The sequence below is a fragment of the Anopheles gambiae genome, chromosome 2 (assembly GCF_943734735.2).
Source record: "Anopheles gambiae chromosome 2, idAnoGambNW_F1_1, whole genome shotgun sequence".
NCBI classification, from domain to species: domain Eukaryota; kingdom Metazoa; phylum Arthropoda; class Insecta; order Diptera; family Culicidae; genus Anopheles; species Anopheles gambiae.
The window spans coordinates 59,582,417-59,601,808 of NC_064601.1; the positions used below are offsets into that span (position 1 = coordinate 59,582,417).

Here is a 19,392-nt window from a genome sequence, read left to right on the forward strand (position 1 = left end):
TGATCCGGACTGATCCGGAGTCGAATACAATTATGATCCGGAGCCGGAGTCATATTTTGCGCACCGGAGTCGGAGTTGATCCATGACTCCGCTCCGGATTACCCATCACTACTACAAAGTCCATGTATTTTCGATCTCGCTACCTGAGAGACAACACAACCATTGGCATTGGCATCTTTGGGATCGGCTCTGCTGTTGAGAGTATTAAAAAGACACATGATATCAGTAAACGTGCGTGTGATATGTTGCACATTTATTTCTAATTCAGCTAGCGGGCGCATGTGGAAACAACATTTTGAATTGAATCCATACAAAAGAGGATCCTGGATTTGTTTATTACGGTGCGCGTATGGTGCTGCACCTGTCCGTCTAGAATCTGGTGGCTTGTTGGTTTGGAGTAGTTATCATGACGCCGATTGACCGGCAATGCCTTGGAATCGGTTCGGATCGGTAGGTTCATGTTTTGGTCGAGTGCATTCCGTGCATTTGTCGCGCCACAGCGGTAGACCCGGCAGCACCAAAGTCAAAACAAAAACCTTCCCCGAGTGTGGACTGCTATGCTAAGTTCTTCTTCTTCTTATTATTAATATTATTGGGGTAATAGCCAACGCGATCATGCCGGCCTTTTCAAGTCTTGAGTAGCACGTAGCCGGATAGTCAGCCCTTGCTACGGCGGACGGTTCATACGCGTTTAGAACCCATGACGGGCATGCTGTTAAGATGTGAGATGACGGTGCGGGCAACTTGCATACTGCCACACTGTCTTCTGCCCGGTGCATACGCATCGCGGGGGATGAACCTCCACAAAAACACCGTCATCAACCACCGGCGGATCTAACGGTAGGTGGACTAAGCGGTCGCCGAAAATCTCTAGTCTGTAGTATGTCTACAATTGGACAGAGTATTAGCGACAAGGGCCCCCGGAAAGATGGTCGTTGGGGCTCCGTGGCTGGAGAACCATTTGCACCTCCCCTCCCCCCCTTCCCAATGCCGGCAATAGTTTTAGGGCCTGTGACCGATGATCGTTGGGGTCCCATGGCCGAAGCTCACCCCACCTCCCTCCCTCCGATGACAATTTAAGTATACTGTTCAATCTTCCAACAGCTGTGTGCCAGTACCCCCTGCTCCCGGTCATCAGTTACCATTGACAGGGGCCTCAATTCGTCTTTCCGCGTTTTATGAAAACCTTCCTTTCTTTGACCGATGGATCATAACATTCCGGAAGAAAACACATTTGGCGACGGTTGTGCACACACACGCACGCTCATACCCTTGCGCAGACGCCACAGCATATCTGTGTAATCTACAACATACGAAAGCAAAAGCTTAGTGTAACAAAGTTATGCTTAATGCTTAACACGTTCAGATCGATGGCAGGCCCCAGGAACTACCAGTGAACTTTCCAGCCTACGTTCTAGATGCTGGTGGAAAGGAAAGTTGACGAAAATCAGCGGCGGGATGAACGTGTTAATGCGAATTAGGATTCTGCGCGTTTCATAGCAAACCAGCGTTAGCTAGCGATTCCTTAGTCATTTTTACATTGCAGCAATTGAACTTATTGCGCTTTTTTTGTTTGATTTGTGAAAATGTAACTTCATCGCCGCAATGTTTGTTAACGGCATTTTTAGGCGCCACAACAGCTCGCGAGCATTGACCACACGCGAGAAAGAGATGGCGCTATGGAGGGAAAAAGCACGGACGACGGCTGACAGCGATTGGCCGTCTGACGCACCAACACATCCAAACCTTCGACAGCGCGCTCAGGCGAGGGGTATGAGACGGAGCCAGGGACGGGTAGCTCGACGAGCTGCTTGACAAATTTGCCGTTGGAGAGAAAAGGAAGGCATGATAAAATTCTCCGACAGGTATGATTTCTTCAGTCGCTTTGCGCAGCGGGCCCGTTGCCATGGAAGCGTTACGCGAGTTATTTTTCTTTCTTCGAAGCTAGAAAGAAGTGGACCTTTTGAGTGCTGGAAACCAACTGACTTTTTTTCCATTATTTTTTACCAACGCTTTAATGTGACCGGTCGGCTAACGGTACCCGCACGACAAAATCGAGCAGTTTTGTAGCTCGGATTTTCGATCGCTTTCCGTCAAAAGCGATCGAAAAAGCGAGCAGAAATGTCAGGGAAAACGCTTGGATTCCGATCGAAGAAATATTTCAATGCAAAAATTTTAGCGCTGGAAATTTCGAAATATTTCATTTATAAATTTGCAACAATTTTGAATGCGAAATATTTCAGTCCAAGATCAATCGAAAAAAAAAACAAGATCTGTCGCACACACAGCTGTGTGTTCTTGTATCTGTATCTCTGTCTGTATTTTGGGCAATGTGTATTGATCTTTATCCGTACCCCCACACCATTCGCCATCATCTTCACTCACACCCTGCGCGTCATTCTTGTTTACCCCCCCGTGTATGCCTGCTCCGTGTGTGCCTGCTGCCGCTATAACAAGTGTAATAGTGTGTATATATATTGTGTGTATATATATTCGTAGACGGTGAGTACATATTTATTTTCTATTTTATTTTACACTGCGCGCGTCTGTCGATATTCGATCGCTGGATTTGGTGAATCATCGCTGGTTGATCCTTCCCGCCGCCAATTCGACCATCTCGCCGCGGTGACCATGAGCTCGCATGATGCTAACATATTTGCATTTGTCAACCCTTTCAGATCATGAATCGAAATTTAGTCATCGATGGTGATGATGAGATGGATTTCATCATATTAGATCCAACCATGTTGGAAAATGATCTGCCGCCCCAGCACGCCCCATCAAACTTCGGGAGCACCAGCACGGCCACTGCCACCGATGCGCCAACCGCCACATCGAAGCGGTCTATCACACCGCACCGCGGCATGACATATTCCACCGAGCCCAAGCGCAAGAAGATGGAACCCGCAGGGCATGTGTATAAGGCGGCAGCACAAAATATGCAACCGAAACGGTTTAATTCACCGTTGAAATCTGCTGCCGCCGCTGTACCTGGGCCGTCGCGGAACCTAAATGTATCTGCCGTGCCGTATACACAGCGCCGCAACGTCCAGCCGTTGACTGCCGTGTCGACTGTAACGGCCGCCGCTGTACATGGGCCGTCGCGGAGCCTAAACGTATCTGCCGCGCCGTATACACAGCGCCGCAACGTCCAGCCGTTGACTGCCGCGTCGACTGTAACGGCCGGCGCTGTACCTGGGCCGTCGCGGAGCCTCAACGTATCTGCCGCGCCGTATACACAGCGCCGCAACGTCCAGCCGCTGACTGCCGCGTCGACTGTAACGGCCGGCGCTGTACCTGGGCCGTCGCGGAGTCTAAACGTATCTGCCGCGCCGTATACACAGCGCCGCAACGTCCAGCCGCTGACTGCCGCGTCGACTGTAACGGCCGCCGCTGTACCTGGGCCGTCGCGGAGCCTAAACGTATCTGCAGTACCATCGTCGCCTGTCGGTCCAACGAACGTCGCAGAGGATGCCTGGGGCACATTCACCACCTCTCCCTCCGTCGCTCCATCAGTGGTTCCTCCACTGAATGATGTGCCGCAGCTTATTGCGGATTTGAAGGCGTACGTCGAGCGCAGGTTTGACGCGATTGATGCCGCCATCGAGTCCCTTGCCTCGGCTCTGCGGAATGAGGTGCCCATCATCCGTCAAACCACTGGCACAACAGAGGTGATGGTGCGCGACATTAAAGATGTGGTGTGCGCGGACCTCGTAGGGACCGCGCCACCCGTACCCGAGGACTTTACGCTGCAGCCCATCGATTCAGTGGAGGAACTGCAAAGCATGGAGCGGAAGCTGGGAGAGGCGCAATACATGCGGGATGTATTGGCCTATTTACAGTCCCAGGTGTTTGTGCCCCAGGTGGACAAGCGGCTGAAAATGGCACGCGGAATTTTGTTTTCGCCGCAGTTCTTGCGTACCGTTCGTTGGACCGACAGGCACAACAATACACCACTAAAAAGGTGCAATAATATAATCACACTTTTTACTAAAATAGGGACTACCCATCAATTGACGGTAACCCCAGGTTATGTACATAATTTTTTTATACGTACATTGAGGTATTTAAAGTAGTGGGTCGGTTAGCTTTAGGTAGATGTAGAGTAGCGTTAGGATAAATTTGAATTTTGGGGAATTTTTTTTTTAATTTAGTTAGGAAAGTGTTAGATTTAGGGTAGTATTTAGGTTTGTTGAATTTTTTCTAGTTTTAGTTTGTTTGGTTTTAGTTATTTTAGGTAGTTAGTTAGTTAGTTTTAATTAGCGAAGTTTAAGTGTTGCATTTTTTTGTATGAATTTTGTGATATCAATGAACATTTTTAAAATGAATTATCATTCCAACGAAAACCGACAATAGTTTATTTGATTTAAACACTTCCGAAAAGCTTTTCTCATTATTTGGATCCTAGGTAAGAGAAACGCATCTTTTGTGTGTTGCAGTTTCAGTGGTTTTATTGCAAGTAAGTGTGGGGCAAAGGTACGAACACATATTCTCCCGGATTTTCAGTTTCCACTGCAGCCAGCTTACACATCAACGTGCTGCTGGGATAATGCTGCAGTGTGACGGTGTCCAAATCGTCCATACTGGCCGCATATATGTTCAGTTCTGCTGAGGAGCAGGGTTCGGTGAAAGCGGGCACCTGGTTTGAAAACGTGTACCCATGCACGGTCACGTTTGGTCCAGATTTTGTGGCCGTTTCGTACATGACCACATCACCCAAGCTAGTCATGCACCATTGGTCGCGGAAGTTTTTCCGCAGCATGAAACCATGCCGCACAGTAGCAACTGTATCGCTACCAACCGGGCGCACCGATTGCTCTTCTCGACCTGCCGAACTGCATCCTGGCCTGGCATATTCCACTTGCCACAGTTCTTGCAGGCGATTGGCCGCTTGAACCAAGCTGTTCCTCCCTGAATGTACCAGCTGCTTAATATCGTGCAACTTTGCTTCGTACTTTTCCGCAGATATGGTGCGCAGCTCACCAAATCTGTGGACATCTTCGTACGCGTGAAGCAAATTATGCACGTTGCTGTTTAACAGCACTGGACTATACACTGTTCCATAGTCTTTCACAAAACGATGCAACAGTGTATTGGCCAGTTCCCATTTTGCACGATGGTAGGAGGTGGACAGTAAGGTAACGGCGACGAACAGCAACATGAAGTGTTGATACGCCGCATTATTAATTCTGCCCTTCAGTACCACAAAACCGGCGACATGCAATAACATCTTAAACTCGGAAGCTTTCCAAAGTTTGACGTATTGCAGGTCGCGCAGTTTCCGTTGGAAATCTGAGGGCAGTTTTAATGCACGCAGGTGTGCCGACAATTCACGTTGCTGCCGTCGCGTCATCTTACAGCCCAGGTCACGGAACCCTTCCGTCCACAAGATCAACAATTTGCACATGACACCCTTGTAAAAAAGGTGCATGGCCTCGGCAACCACAATGTCACATATGATGTCACATTGGTCGAGCCTTACAAGGGGTGTTATATGGATCTTATGGTCCGGATATTTGTCCTCGCAAAACAGAACATGTAAGCGCGATTCGCAAGGCGCCCCATACGGAAAGTATACGCGACTACCATCCCTTTCCGTGATGATGGTGCACTTCATACAGGCGCTGTATGCGTTGTGCGATTTAACACCTAAAAGAATACAATTAAAAAAATATATAAATTATTTGAATTGCACAACATTATTGACTACGAACACAACTCACCTTTGATGAATGCACGCGCCGGAGAATCTGCTATAATACTTCGTAGGTGCACAGTGTAATGCCGTTTGCCGATCACGATCCCAACACGCTGCAGCTCGTTCATTTCTTCCACAAACTGTCCTAAATATTCCTCGGCGTATAACGGTTTTGACTCGCCGCAAAAGATCGCAACCGTCATCACCGGGGCATTAGGCAGGTTGTGGATGCCCATGAGGATGGGCCAGAATTGTGTCCGACTGCTTTTGTAAAGCGGAAGACCGTCGACAAAAAAGTCGATCTCAAACCGCTCTACGGCCGGCTGCGTGTATCTGCAATGGAAAGAAAACATACACACCATGGGTGAGCATAATGCACATTGTCTCATGCATCAATACAGTTGGTTTAGCCTACTTACCGAAAATAGGACCGAAGGCATGTTTCTATGCCCTGGTACCATATCTCTCCACCAGAGATAGGGGTAATCGCGGACTGTGTGTCTCTTGCCACGGGCGTGTTCAGGAACGTCCGTGCATCCCGTGGCAATTTCCTGCCCGGGTCGTGCTGCCTCAAATGCCCCAGCAAGAGGTTTAAGGCACTGTGTGTTTGGCCGGTTTTCAGTGCCCACAGCCTCAACCCGTCCTCATAGGACAATGACCCGAACGGACTATCTGGCACCGATGTCTCGATGCCGGGATCGCTGTCGTCGGGAACACTGTCCCCACCGATGCTTTCAGCAACCACACTGTCGTCATCGCTGTCACTCTGCGGTTGGGGATTGTCTGCCAAATAAATTGAGCACCAAACTAATGAGCGAAACGCGTAACGGTCAAAATATAACGGTCTTGACTTACCGGCCACTTCCATCGGTTCCGTTCCGGCTTCATATCCTTGAAGTGAAGGGTCTGGTCCAGCTTCATTCCCTTGCAGGGCACTCGCTCGGTTAGCTAAAACATATTTAATAAAATGGCACAGAGTCCATTTTTAAACATTGACCTTCCACACTGCTCCCAGATTTCACATACCGGCATTGGATGGTTCCGGCTGTTCTGCTAGCCAACGTTCCCACTCCAACTGCTGCAAACGGCGCTTACGGTTGCGGGCACTGGCGTGTTGCACCCTACCGCTATCAAAGTCCCGTTTCGAGGCCATTTTCACACCAAAATCTGCGGAAATTTGCAACTGGACAGCTGAGCACTCTTGAACGATTTGTTTATGTTTTTTACAAGAGCCGCAACTGCCATTGAAAACATTTTAAAGTTAGAAAGAGACAGCCTTAGTTGAAAAGTGACAGCACTACGGCTGACGGTTGGTTCGAACGTCCTCGCAGCGAAATATTTCACAGCCATGGGCCAAGGGAAACGAAGAAGCTTGAGGAAGGGGTAGCTCGATACCCTGCTCGAAGCCTCAGCCATAGGAGGAAAAGAGAACGATAGAGCGAAATATGTCAAATCCAGTGAATTTTTCGATCGCTTTGCACTGCGGGTATCGATATGCATATATCGATCAGCATATCGATACCCAAGTTATTCAACCCGCCGCATCAGCAGTTTGATGCCGATGTGCTAACTCGCCCTTCCTTATGTTGTTGACGTCCCCGGAACATAGCTACGGTGTGGAAACGTTGTGTAGGCAGGTTTTGCAGGTGCGATCGTCAAATCAACTCTAGCTTTTGCTTTTCTTCTACATACCAGCAAAATTACAATGCATATGACGAGAGGGATCGACGTTCCTCCCAAAAGGCTTATGGATGGCCAGGTGATGGATAGCGATTGGTTCTCTAAACGAATGTGCTCGAGTTCTTTCCTTGTTTCAAGGTGTAGGTCTAGAAGGTGTTCGATAGACATATTGATAACCTCGTGCTGCTTATTGACGACTATTCCGTCCAACTGATATAACGAGAGCTCGCCTATCATTTCTACCACCTTCGATGAGAATTGTACATCATTTATCCATACGTCGCATGAGTTTGTTCTGACGACGAATGATCCCTTTAACGTTCTATTGCTGGTTCCGCAATTGTTGAAAAGCGAGAAATTTTGGATTGAGTTGATCAACACGGCTTGGTCGCCTACTCGAAACGCTTCAAATGTACGTGGCTGTTTTGTAAAATTGCATGAAGCTTGTTGTCCTCCAATTAACCTTGGTACACATTCTGATCGATCTTGATTGACTTCACTCATGGAATATACGTATTGATTGAGACTGTTTACCATGTAGCTAATGTTTCCGTTAATGACGTATGATGTGTGGTCCAGGTGGATTCGCCCTTGATGGTACAACACAGGATAGATTTTGACTTTACGGAAGATTCTGGGGTCGAGTTTAGGGGTTTTTAGTAGCAAAACTATTTCGCGATTATTGGTGGCGATTGAGGTTTCGATGAACGTGAGAGCTTCAGCTTTCGTTGTGAAGGGTATGTTTTCAGATTGTAAGTTTTTTTCTAGCAAATTCATTTCCAAAGCTGACAAAATCTTTTCATTAACAATATTCGCTTTTGTCCAAACTATACTATCTATAATTCCTTGAACAGATTCTATAATTTTTTCTAAGTGCATATATATAACAATTGAATGGGTTTCTAATGAATTTGATTGCTCTATAGCCTTGACTGTGTTAAAAGCTAACTCTTTAATTTTGTTATTAAACTGTCTATTTATGGTTATTTGTTTGTTGTTGTTATCTATCAGGTCGTTTAAACTGCTGTTTATTATTCTAAGGTCATTAGCGTCAGGGTTCCCTGCTAAATACTTCCAAAGAGTACCGACGGAATCCCAACGTTTAAAACGATTGACTGGAGAGAGCTGTCTAAGGAGGGTGTTCAAATGGTCTAATTGATTTTTTATTATCGGTGTAAACTGAGTTGGGGCTATTTTATCGAAATCGTACCTTATTGTCTGAAAATAACTTTTGTATGCAGTGATATTGAAATGGTGAACATAATGATAACTATCAATTTTAATTCTTGCAGGCCCTACATTAATTCCTATTATCGGTTGATTGTCTACTTTATCTATGGATATATTCTGTCCGTTGGATGGATATAAGTAGCATAATGAAAGGAGTAAACTGTAATAAAAAAACAAAAGTTATCTGAAGTTAGTGTAAAGGTGCCATCGACCGTTATCTAATTTTTAGGTCATTTTTATGAACTTTGCGAGATTCTTCGGTTGTAATTGTGCTCCTATTAACATTTTTAACTTTAATCTTTTTGTATCTTGGTTTGTGTTTTAATCTAGCCCTAGTCTTTTCATAAATCGTTCTAGCAATAGGTATTGTTATCTCCCTTTTGTTTTTATTGTATAGCAAAAGATCGTGTTTCTGCTTGGTATTTAAATTCTTATAAACGTTCTCGCAAATATCAGATGACCGGAAGGAAGGTAGGATAATTTCATATGGAGTATGTTTAGTTGTGGAATGGATTGATGAATTGTATTTATGAACTGAGGATTGGACAAGGTCAGGGATGGGCATATCTTTTTGTTCGGATTTTGTAATACGATAAATTTCGAGCAAGGTTGAGTGAAATCATTCTATCGTACCGTTCATCTCGCTTCGACCAGTAGCAGTTAAGTAGGTCTGAATATTATGGACTTTATAGAAGTTGGTTAAATCCTGAGTGCCGAATGATTTTTCACCATCCATAACTAATATTTTTGGCGGGTGGTACTTTGTTAAAATTTCCTTTACAGCTGAAACTATATCAACGGCTGCTCGCGATTGAATCAACTTAACTTGGGCAAATTTTGAAAACTTATCGATGTAGGTGAGGAAAAAGTGTTTTTCCAAAAAAAGCACATCAATGTGAGCAATCTCAAATGGTGCTTTTGGTATGGGAGTGTTTTGTTGAGGAAATTTAATCGGGTAACGATCGTATTTGTTTTCATTGCATATACTGCAATTAGAAACAATTTTTTTAATTTTGGCTTGCATCTTGGGAAAATAGTATTTGCGTAAAATTTGCGACTTATTTTCCTGGGCTCCACGGTGTGCCCTGTTATGCACTGCCGTAATTATATTCATCTGTAGATTTTCGTCCGATACATCTTCCAAGAGCTTTTGTGTAAAACGGATTTTAAGGAGTTTCTGATTTCCATAAAACTTTCTATAAACATCTTGAAATTTACCCATAATTTCTTCGCTCGTTAAAATACCGTTTATTTTTGTTAATATGAAATGATCCTTAAGAATCTGTAAAAAAGAGGATTCAGTTAATGTATCTGTATAAATGATAGTTCGTTTAAAATTTGGGAAAGGGTTTTCGAATACTGTTTTCGGTTTCCCTTCCTTTAGTATGATCTGATTCTGAAAAACATTTAATGGGGCTTCTGTAGAGATAATGTAGAAATCTTGGCTAGTTTCTGCAGAATGTTGTGTGCCAGACACAGAGAATACTATTCTACTGAGGGCATCAGCCACAACATTTCCTTTGCCAGGCTTGTATAAAATCTCATGATCATGTTCTTCCAAATAAGCTTTCCAACGCTTTAATTTGGCATTCGTATTTTTCGGTGATAGTGCCAAATTTCGTGAAAAGTCAGGGGTTGGTGATCGGTTACTATTTTAACTTTCGCTCCATAAAGATAGTTACGGAACGTTTGCAATGACCAAAAAATAGCAAGCATCTCTTTCTCGGGAGCTGAATATTTCTCTTCTGTCCTCGATAAGGTTCTTGAGGCGAAGTGGATTGGTTTGTCTTTGCCTAATTCACCTTGAGAGAGAACTGATCCTATTGCGAAGTTTGAGGCGTCTGTTGTTAAAATAAATGGCTTATTAAAATCTGGATAAATTAAAATATCGCTTGATGACAATACTTGTTTCATTTTATTAAAACATTCAATTTCATGTAAGTCTAAAGTAATTTTCTTTTTCGATGTATCAGATCCCTTCCCCCTTAAAATGTTTGTCAGAGGTTTTGCTATTTTAGCAAAATCTTTGACAAATCGTCGATAGTAGCCCATTAATCCTAAAAATGCTCGCAAATCCTTAATAGTTTTGGGCACGGGGTATTTATTAATTACGTCGATTTTGTTATCATTAGGTTTTATTCCGTCAGTGCTAATAATAAAACCTAGAAATTCTACCTCTTGACGAAGGAATTCTGACTTATCTAATTGAATTTTTAACCTTGCATTATTTAATGTTTTCAAAATTGTATCTAAATTTTCTAGATGGTTATCCAAACTATATCTCCAAAAACTATAACGTCATCTATATAGACGTAGCATATCTTTCCAATAAAATTTCGCAAAATATCATCAATCGCTCTTTGGAATATCGCTGGAGCGTTTTTTAAGCCAAATGGCATTCTAGTGAATTCGTATTTGCCATTATTAATAGCGAATGCTGTTTTATTGATATCCGATTCTTTCATCTTAATTTGGTGGAATCCGGAAGCTAAATCCAACGTTGAAAAATATTTTTTTCCTTTTAATTGGTCTATTACGTAGTTTATCTCAGGCATTGGGTACTTTTCAGAGATAGTTTTGGCATTTAACATGCGATTATCTATAACCATTCGGATTTTTTTTTGCCCTGACGCATCTGACTTTTTTTGTACAATCCATACCGGGGATGTCCAAGCCGAGTGAGACGGTCTAATAATTCCATCTTCTAATAATTTTTCCACTTGCTTATTTACTTCGTCAGCATATGCAGCAGGGTAAGGATAAACTCTTTGATGAACTGGGGAGTTATCCGTAGTGTGTATTGCACATTCGATATTAGTTGTACAAGTTAATTTAGTATCTGGTTTATAAAATGAATGGCTATTTTTCTCCAACACCTTTTTTAGTTTTTCTGACTCTAATTTTGAGAGGTGAGATGTTCGGATTAAATTGTGAGAAGAATGATTATGCGGTGAATAATATGAGATTGGGACAACAAACTTGTTGCCGTTTCTAGTTAATGTTATTTGATCTTTTCCTAGGTCTATTATAGCATCCAAAGCTTTCATCATGCTGTTGCCAATTATACCTTAAAAATAATTATGAAAATGGTGAAGTAAAAAGCGATCTTCAAAATCAATTTTAGGATGGAAAAAATTTATATCAATGGCATATGTGGGAGAAAATTTACTGTTTGCACTACTAATTTGGCCTATAGAAAATTTGTACGGCTTGCTGTGTTCATATGAATGTGCTAATTTTGGATCTATTAAATTAATATTAGCACCTGTATCTATTAAGAATGGAAAAGTTCCAATGGTAGTTTTGAGTTTAATAAACGGAAGACAGGGAACTACCAACTCATCTCCCACTCTAAAAAATGCTTCTGATGATTTCTACTTGATCCCTCTTGCGGATCATGGTCGTGCTGTAAATTTATATTTTGATTGTTTTCTGTAATATCATATTCGCCAGTGAACTGGTCCCTGATCTGTTCTTGTAAATGGTAGTCATTGCTATTTATTTGATGAGCTTGCAATGGGTGAGCTTGTCTCTTTACCCATGCTTCCTGGCTTGATGCAGGTCTTGGTCTTTTTTCCCCATACGAGGGTCTATTTCCATAATTAATATTTCTTGAATTTGTGCTTCGGTCTACCTCCATTGGCTCAGGGTATTGTCTCTGGGAGGCATATTGGTGATTCGGAACGTAATGTGGAGCTGGATGGTATCGTGGAGCTGGATGTGGAGGTGGAGGGGCTGTTCTGGGAGGGGGTGTTGGCTGGTACACAATTTTTCTAGGTGCTACCCTGGAGGGTTGCGGTTCGTACCCTAGATCTTTTGGCTTAGGAGTATTAGAGGAATTTTGATTACCATACTGATTCTTATAAGGTGCTGATCGAATGTCCATATTAAAGTAATCAAGGCAAAATTGATATGCTTTGCTAAGGGTCTTCGGGTCAGCAGTTTTTAACAGTGTAGATAACGGTTTTTCAAGACCTCTAATAAACGAATCCAAAGCTTTCTCCCTAAAATAACTTATATGAACGTTCGCGTGGAGGGAATATTTGCTATCCGTTTGAACTTGTGCTATCATAGCGGTTAGTAATTCATTAACTCTGCTATAATATCCGGCAAAGCTTTCAGAATAACCCTTTTTTATACACGTTAATTAATAGTCTAGGGTCTTCACGTCACGCTTATCTTTGTAATATAGCATCAGTGTTGATTTTATCTGATGCCAAGCGCATGTTACATTATTTGCGTTTAGTACGTCGGAAGCTTCTCCGCGGACTTTTCTTCTGATTGTTCGTTCAACCAAATGGAACTGCAACGAATCATCCGGAAGATCCCTATACATGATAAAAACATCTTCTACATCCGAGATCCAATTCATCAGTTCGTTTGGGTTTCCGTCAAAAATTGGAACGTCCCTCAAAAAGTCAGGGGTTTTCCCCATCTCTACAAAAGATCGTAGAACAATTTCGGAGTTGGGATTGGTCATTTTTGTTTTTTTAGCTTCCACTTTACTTTACACTGTCACAATTATAATTCACCGATCACTAAATAAACTGAGGCTTTGTATTGTTCACCAAAATATGCTTATTTCGGATTTTTTGTTTGAATACTTACATTAATTTTGAGTTGATCTCCATTGATGAAGTTTTCCGCGGGGGAAAGTTGGGCAGCTACAGCAGGGTTTCCTTTTTATTCCTTTCGACTACTGGGGGCCTGCTGGCAGCAATCGGGTGTTTACCACGGTGTCCCAAAATTCGCTTTGTCTTAATAATGGCTCCTTTGACCACAGATTTAACTACTGTTAATGTTAGGATTTTTTATGACTTATACACTTCCCGTTTAACTTCTTCAGGTCCCTATTCGGGCGCCAGTTATTTTTCTTTCTTCGAAGCTAGAAAGAAGTGGACCTTTTGAGTGCTGGAAACCAACTGACTTTTTTTCCATTATTTGTTACCAACGCTTTAATGTGACCGGTCGGCTAACGGTATCGATATGCATATATCGATCAGCATATCGATACCCAAGTTATTCAACCCGCCGCATCAGCAGTTTGATGCCGATGTGCTAACTCGCGCTAAGGAAAATTTATATATAGATGTCATGCCATAATATAATTTATGCATGCATTGTATGGTGGTCTCGCATGAATTTTCAGGCTTTGGCGCGACTTGAGTACATCCGACGGAGGCCAACACGCTTTGCTCTTCATAATTGCCATCAGCGTCTAGATTACGAAACAAGGAGTCTGGTAATGCTCCCTCTACTCTTTGACCGTATTCAACCAGCTAAGTGGGCATTCATAACCGGGATTCTAACAAAAGTATGAATTGTCCTTTGCTGTTCTCGTGGGTTCAACTATACTTGGGGTGGGTCATACGATTAATTTTACGATACGATCCGGAGTCTGACGGAATCGATCGCGAACCATGGTTGCAGTAAGGATTCTAGATCACATTAGGAATCAAATTCGACCTGTGGGTGCAGCGAGTTTGGGTCAACCCGAATAATGTATGTACGTAAAAGCATAAGCATTTCCGACCCGTTGCTTGGACCTACTTTAACGACTACTGGTCACTTATGGATGAATCTGACCCGGTAACGCTCATCACAACGCTCTACGTACCAGCCAAGAGACTTTGTACACGTTCGATCCCGGTTATTGCAGCACCCCGGATTTCGTTTGGCGTTCGCAACCCCACGAGCTGCATGTCCGGTATGCTAAACACGGCAGCAAATTAACTAGCCGCATCTTTAACTATATAAACAAAAACACATTATATGCACAACGATATGCCATGATTTTTATTATTTTACCGGTACACAAATCCCGTTTAAGGTAGAGGAATATGAAACATGGTAGAGGGCGGGTGGGAGCTTGTTTGAAAGGAAACACGGGTAAATAATAAATACAAACACTTTTCTCACAAATCGAACTAAATATTTAGATATGGCATAATACTTTTACATTTGCAAAAAGAGCCCATACCTCGATGCAACATGTTGTTTACCTCTTTGGCCGAGGTACAAACAGGCATGAATATCACTACAACGCTTTGTTTTCTAACATTTTAATATTTCAAATAACTGTGCACGTCAAAGTAACACTAAACACATTAATACACTTAATTAAAATTAGTATTTTTACACATTATCACGCAGAATCAAGGGGATTAAAAACATCAACATTCGAAACGTCAAACTATGCCACCCCGTCAAACATTGCGAGGGTTGCGAGTAGTATCATCTGCTCTAGATCTTATGATATTTTAAATAATATTAATTTTTTATTCATAAATTATATTTTTGTGGTGTTATTTGGCGAAAATATCACTGTTTCAATCTTTGTGGATTTTTTCCAAAAAAAATTAAAAATCCAGGTGTATAGTATGCTACAAATAGCACTGTTATACCTGATCTAGAGGTGCTATAATTATAACTGTTAAAACTGGGTATGAAAAAACTACCAAGGCTCGCAAGCTCTTTAATGCGAGGGCTCTGGGGCGGTGAACTTGTATGGCGTGCGAGCCCTCGCGCGCCCTCGCAAATCGCTGTCAATTGCATGGCGGGACTTTGTATGAAGTCAAATGTGGTAGTAAGAATGAGACAGACAAAATTGGGTGCAAATAAAAAACGAGTTCTTCAGCTGAAATAGCCGTCAACATACGCACACAATCACACACGGCTTGTTCCAATACGCTGGGATCGTATTGTGTTAGTGATAAACGCATTAAAAAAGTAATGCGCGCTCTCACCGCAGCGATTTTCTCCTTGCTTCCTCAAGCTTCCTCATACCCCTCGGCCTGAATCAAAATTTGGGCTTTCATTGTTTGCGTGGTAAAGGCATCCTGTTGGAACATTTATAAGGTTACACGGCACTGTCAGCGTTATGAGGGACAAAAACATAAAAATAGGTGAAAGGTGTCAATTTTCGGCCTTTCTCGAACACGATTTCAAACAGTGTAGAATAAAAAACTAATTTTTTGGCACTCGTCCACCAGCCTAAAAAAATTTGGTTATTCATTTTGTGGGGGATTTGGGGTTAGATGTGATATGCACTTTTAATTGTCCGAACACTGTATATGTTTGTAAGATGTTGTTAATTCACAAGTTTATTTCACTTTAGAACAGATTGGTCAGAACGCAACTTTTTGGGTCTGTGGTCAAAACGCGACTTGTTGGTACGGGGATCAAAACGCTACTGATCGGGTCAGAGTTCAGAACGCGACTTGTTGGTACGGGAATCAGAACGCTACTGATCGGGTCAGAGTTCAGAACGCGACTGATTAAGCTGATAAGAATTCTCTCGGTCAGCGCGTAGCGCTCTCTCGTTGAGCAGCGCACGGCGACAACGATTAAGTTCCCTCTCTCTCTCCTTCTCTCTCTCTCTCGCGCGCACGTAGGCTAAACGGAATACGATTTCCTCAACACATTTCTTGCTATAATTTCTAACACATCCCGTCCGGCAAAATGAATGTATTTTTTGAGTGATTTGAGTGACACTAGCGAAATAAAGTCGGCCTCAGCACAATTTTTCGATCGATCTGTCATTTTGGAGTCATTTCGCTGGCAAGGTCTTCATTTTACTTTGAAAACTGGTATACCATGCCGCGCACGAGCAAAATGAACTATGCTACAAAAATTCGATCGTTCCGCTTTGTAAGGGACAAAATCTGCGACGCATTGAGTTGCGGAAATGATCTAATATCAGAAAAATGCCATAAAACAAGGTTAATGGTTTTGAACAACATTTTATAAAAGCAAGTTGGTAATTGTTTTGTTTTTCTTTTTTAATATTTTGGGTGATAAAAAATCATTTATTAAATACAGTAGAACGTCGATTATCCGGAGGCGGAATAACCGGCCACCCAACCGTGCGCATAAATGTGACAGCTGTTCAAACGTACAGCGAACATTTGCAGCGATAGTCAAGTGAACAACCAGTTTTTTTTTCAGCTCTGTAGTGTCTAGTGGTATTTTCGAAATTCATTTTTGGTCATGAAAAGTTGTTAAACCTATAGTTATTGATGAAAATAATATTCTACTAACGATTTATCGATTGATTCAAGGTGAATTAATAATAAAATTAGTGGATTTTATAATTTTTATATGAACTAGTTAAGGCCCGGTAAAATCTACCAGATGTCCTCAAATTTAGAATTATTTAAAAACTCTACACGTTCAGTGGCAACAACCATAACTCAAACACCTATTTGTTCTTATTTGTTCTTACAACTGTGTTAACCTTGTAACTTCCTGGTTGTTACAGTTCTTAATGTACATTGCAGAACCGTTAAATAACGATGAGGCTACTTTTGAGCCATACTGATGGAAAAAAAAAATCTTAAATCTTAAATAGCCATAAAAAACCAAGTCACGCAATTTTGTAATTTTTTTCAACTGGTGTTCAAAAATAAGGTTCTTTGTTACGCACGTAAAGCACCAATGAATCTTATTTACTTACACTTATAAGTAATAACAATGGTAATCATGATTGGCGAATTTTGTGGCCATTTCGATAAAACAGAAAGTTCAGTAGCTGCATTCCTTCTTATTTTCAATCGAACTGATACGTTCCATGCTTCTGTTGATACAAATGTATAATTTTTTGATTATTATTTTTTGGTTATCGGCGTGATTTTTTGGAAAGCATAGCTAAGTAGTAACCTCTACAACATGTTCATTGAATAACGTATTGATGTGCAGTGGATTAAAAAATTAGGGTGCCGCTAATACATATACAACTTGTTTAGATCCAATCCCAATTGCGTACTTAAAAACATAAATTTTTGAAATGCTCACTTCTGTTTCAACCCATCTTCTGTTTTTTGTGCCCATAAATGTAAGATTGAACTACAAAAATATGATATCACACGTGGTTCGAATTCCATTTCTACTCTTTTTTCGACATATGTTTCATACGTTAGGTAATAAGTAATAGATGTTAGAACAATTTCAATGTAAATTTGCTCAGTCTTTAATTTCATGAGGGTCATTTCCAAAAACGCCATCAAAATTTTATTTTAATATCCTGAAACTGGTTTTGAAGTATTAAATGGAATTGGTATTTGTGTATGAGACAATTGTTATTGTTGTGCCAAATATCAAATTTCAACAGTGAACATATCCCCTCAAATAACCATTCCAAATGTGTAGTTCTAATATTCCGATCTATACTGTTATAGAAAAGAATGGTTCAACACTGTTTTAGCCTTCCCAGATCAATCAACTAAATTGACGTTTACTTGCAAACTACTTTATTTACTCTTGCCGCCCCACATCTTTCAGATTTTGCTTCTAATTTGACGTGTCCTTAATTATAACGTGGTTGTTCTTAATCAACAACAAAGTACAGTGATAGCATCACATGGTAAATATCGTCATCACTCTTGATAGATACAGTCAGAATCTTTTCAGCCCTCTTGGGCACGCTACAGTAAGCACAGTTTCATTGTGGATCATTCTGCAGTTGATGCTGATCCGGCTAAATGCAGTGCGCACGGTTGTCTCACCTAACGCGCAGTATGTTGCAGCCATGTCGCGCAATGAACCATCTCTCCCTTTAGTGCTTTGTTCCGGAAGAACGTCCTGAAATAAGTAGTTCTTCCCACCCGCGAACAAATCGTTACAAATTCAATTTTACGTTTCAAGCCATCAACATCCGCCGTTTTTTTGTTCGGAATTTCAGCAAGGCTTTTTAGCATATGGCCGCTTAGGGTCTCTCGGCTACATCCGCCTCTTATGCGTTTTCCTTGTCCCGACTCAGCTAATATTGCGGAGTAGTAGAGTTGGGGCGATCCCGTGTTACGTTGTCGTCAACTCGAACGACTCAATAACATGCCCGTCATGGGTTCAAGCCCATGGACCGTCCCCCCGTAGCAAGGATTGACTATCCGGCTACGTGGTAATGAATTAAGTCTCGAAAGCCTGTATAGGCCGACATGTCCGCATAAGACATTACACAAAATAGATGATGATTTGAGGGAGTGTACATGTTCGACGTCCTGGATATAGCAACCCGTTTTACAGGATATTCTGTACCACACTTATCTGCCGATGACGACGGTGTATGTAGTATTCGAGGTTAAGCACCAATAATGAGTATGGTTGGCTTTATTAATGATTCAATGAATTGGAATATCAACCATTTCACAATTAAGCTATTTTGCATAGTTTTCAAACATGTTTTTTTAAATATTGCCTTGAATATCTTGATTTATAATGGGAAGGGGTATGAGATGGGACACTTTATCATCAGGTGGCTAATTTGCAACTTTAATTATTGAAAAAAATTATTATATCCAATACCATGTGTTTTCAAATCGGTTTGTGCAAACAAAAAATCTATGTAACCATTGCCCTCATTACCTGCGGGCTAGCAGTGGTGCACGGAGCAAGTCCTTTCGCAGCAACGCGCGTTGCTAAGAGAGCTCTGCTCTCACCGCTTTCTCTCTCTCGCTGAATGGTTACTCTCACGTCATTGTGGCGATTTTCGATTTTATATATAGTGAGATTTGACATTTCTTGGACCATTATCCGTGCAAATCGATTAACCGGCAACCGTCCGGTCCCGAGCTGCCCGGATAATCGACGTTCTACTGTATTTAAAAAAAATGGTTTGCCGACACTAAATACTGAACTCGATGGAAATCGACTTCATGTAGGGGTATAAACGAAATAGTACACTGTCAGTTTTACGTGAGCCTGTCGAATTTAAGCGATCGGAAAATTGTGCTGAGGCCGTTTTTCTTTCATACCCCTAGAAAAAGCTCCCATCGAGGTCAACATTAAGT

The 19,392-nt window shown here is 41.9% G+C and overlaps 1 protein-coding gene across 1 annotated transcript in view; it reads right to left on the reverse strand.

Annotated features, from left to right (window-relative positions):
* Positions 1–7,188: 7,188 nt before the first annotated feature.
* The window catches only part of LOC133395090 (uncharacterized), a 28,026-nt gene continuing 15,822 nt past the window's right edge, over positions 7,189–19,392 (reverse strand). The window contains exon 3 of the mRNA XM_061663783.1: positions 7,189–8,768. Coding sequence (XP_061519767.1) covers positions 7,280–8,768 — 1,489 coding nt within the window. The 3' untranslated portion in view covers positions 7,189–7,279. The remainder of the gene's footprint in view (positions 8,769–19,392) is intronic.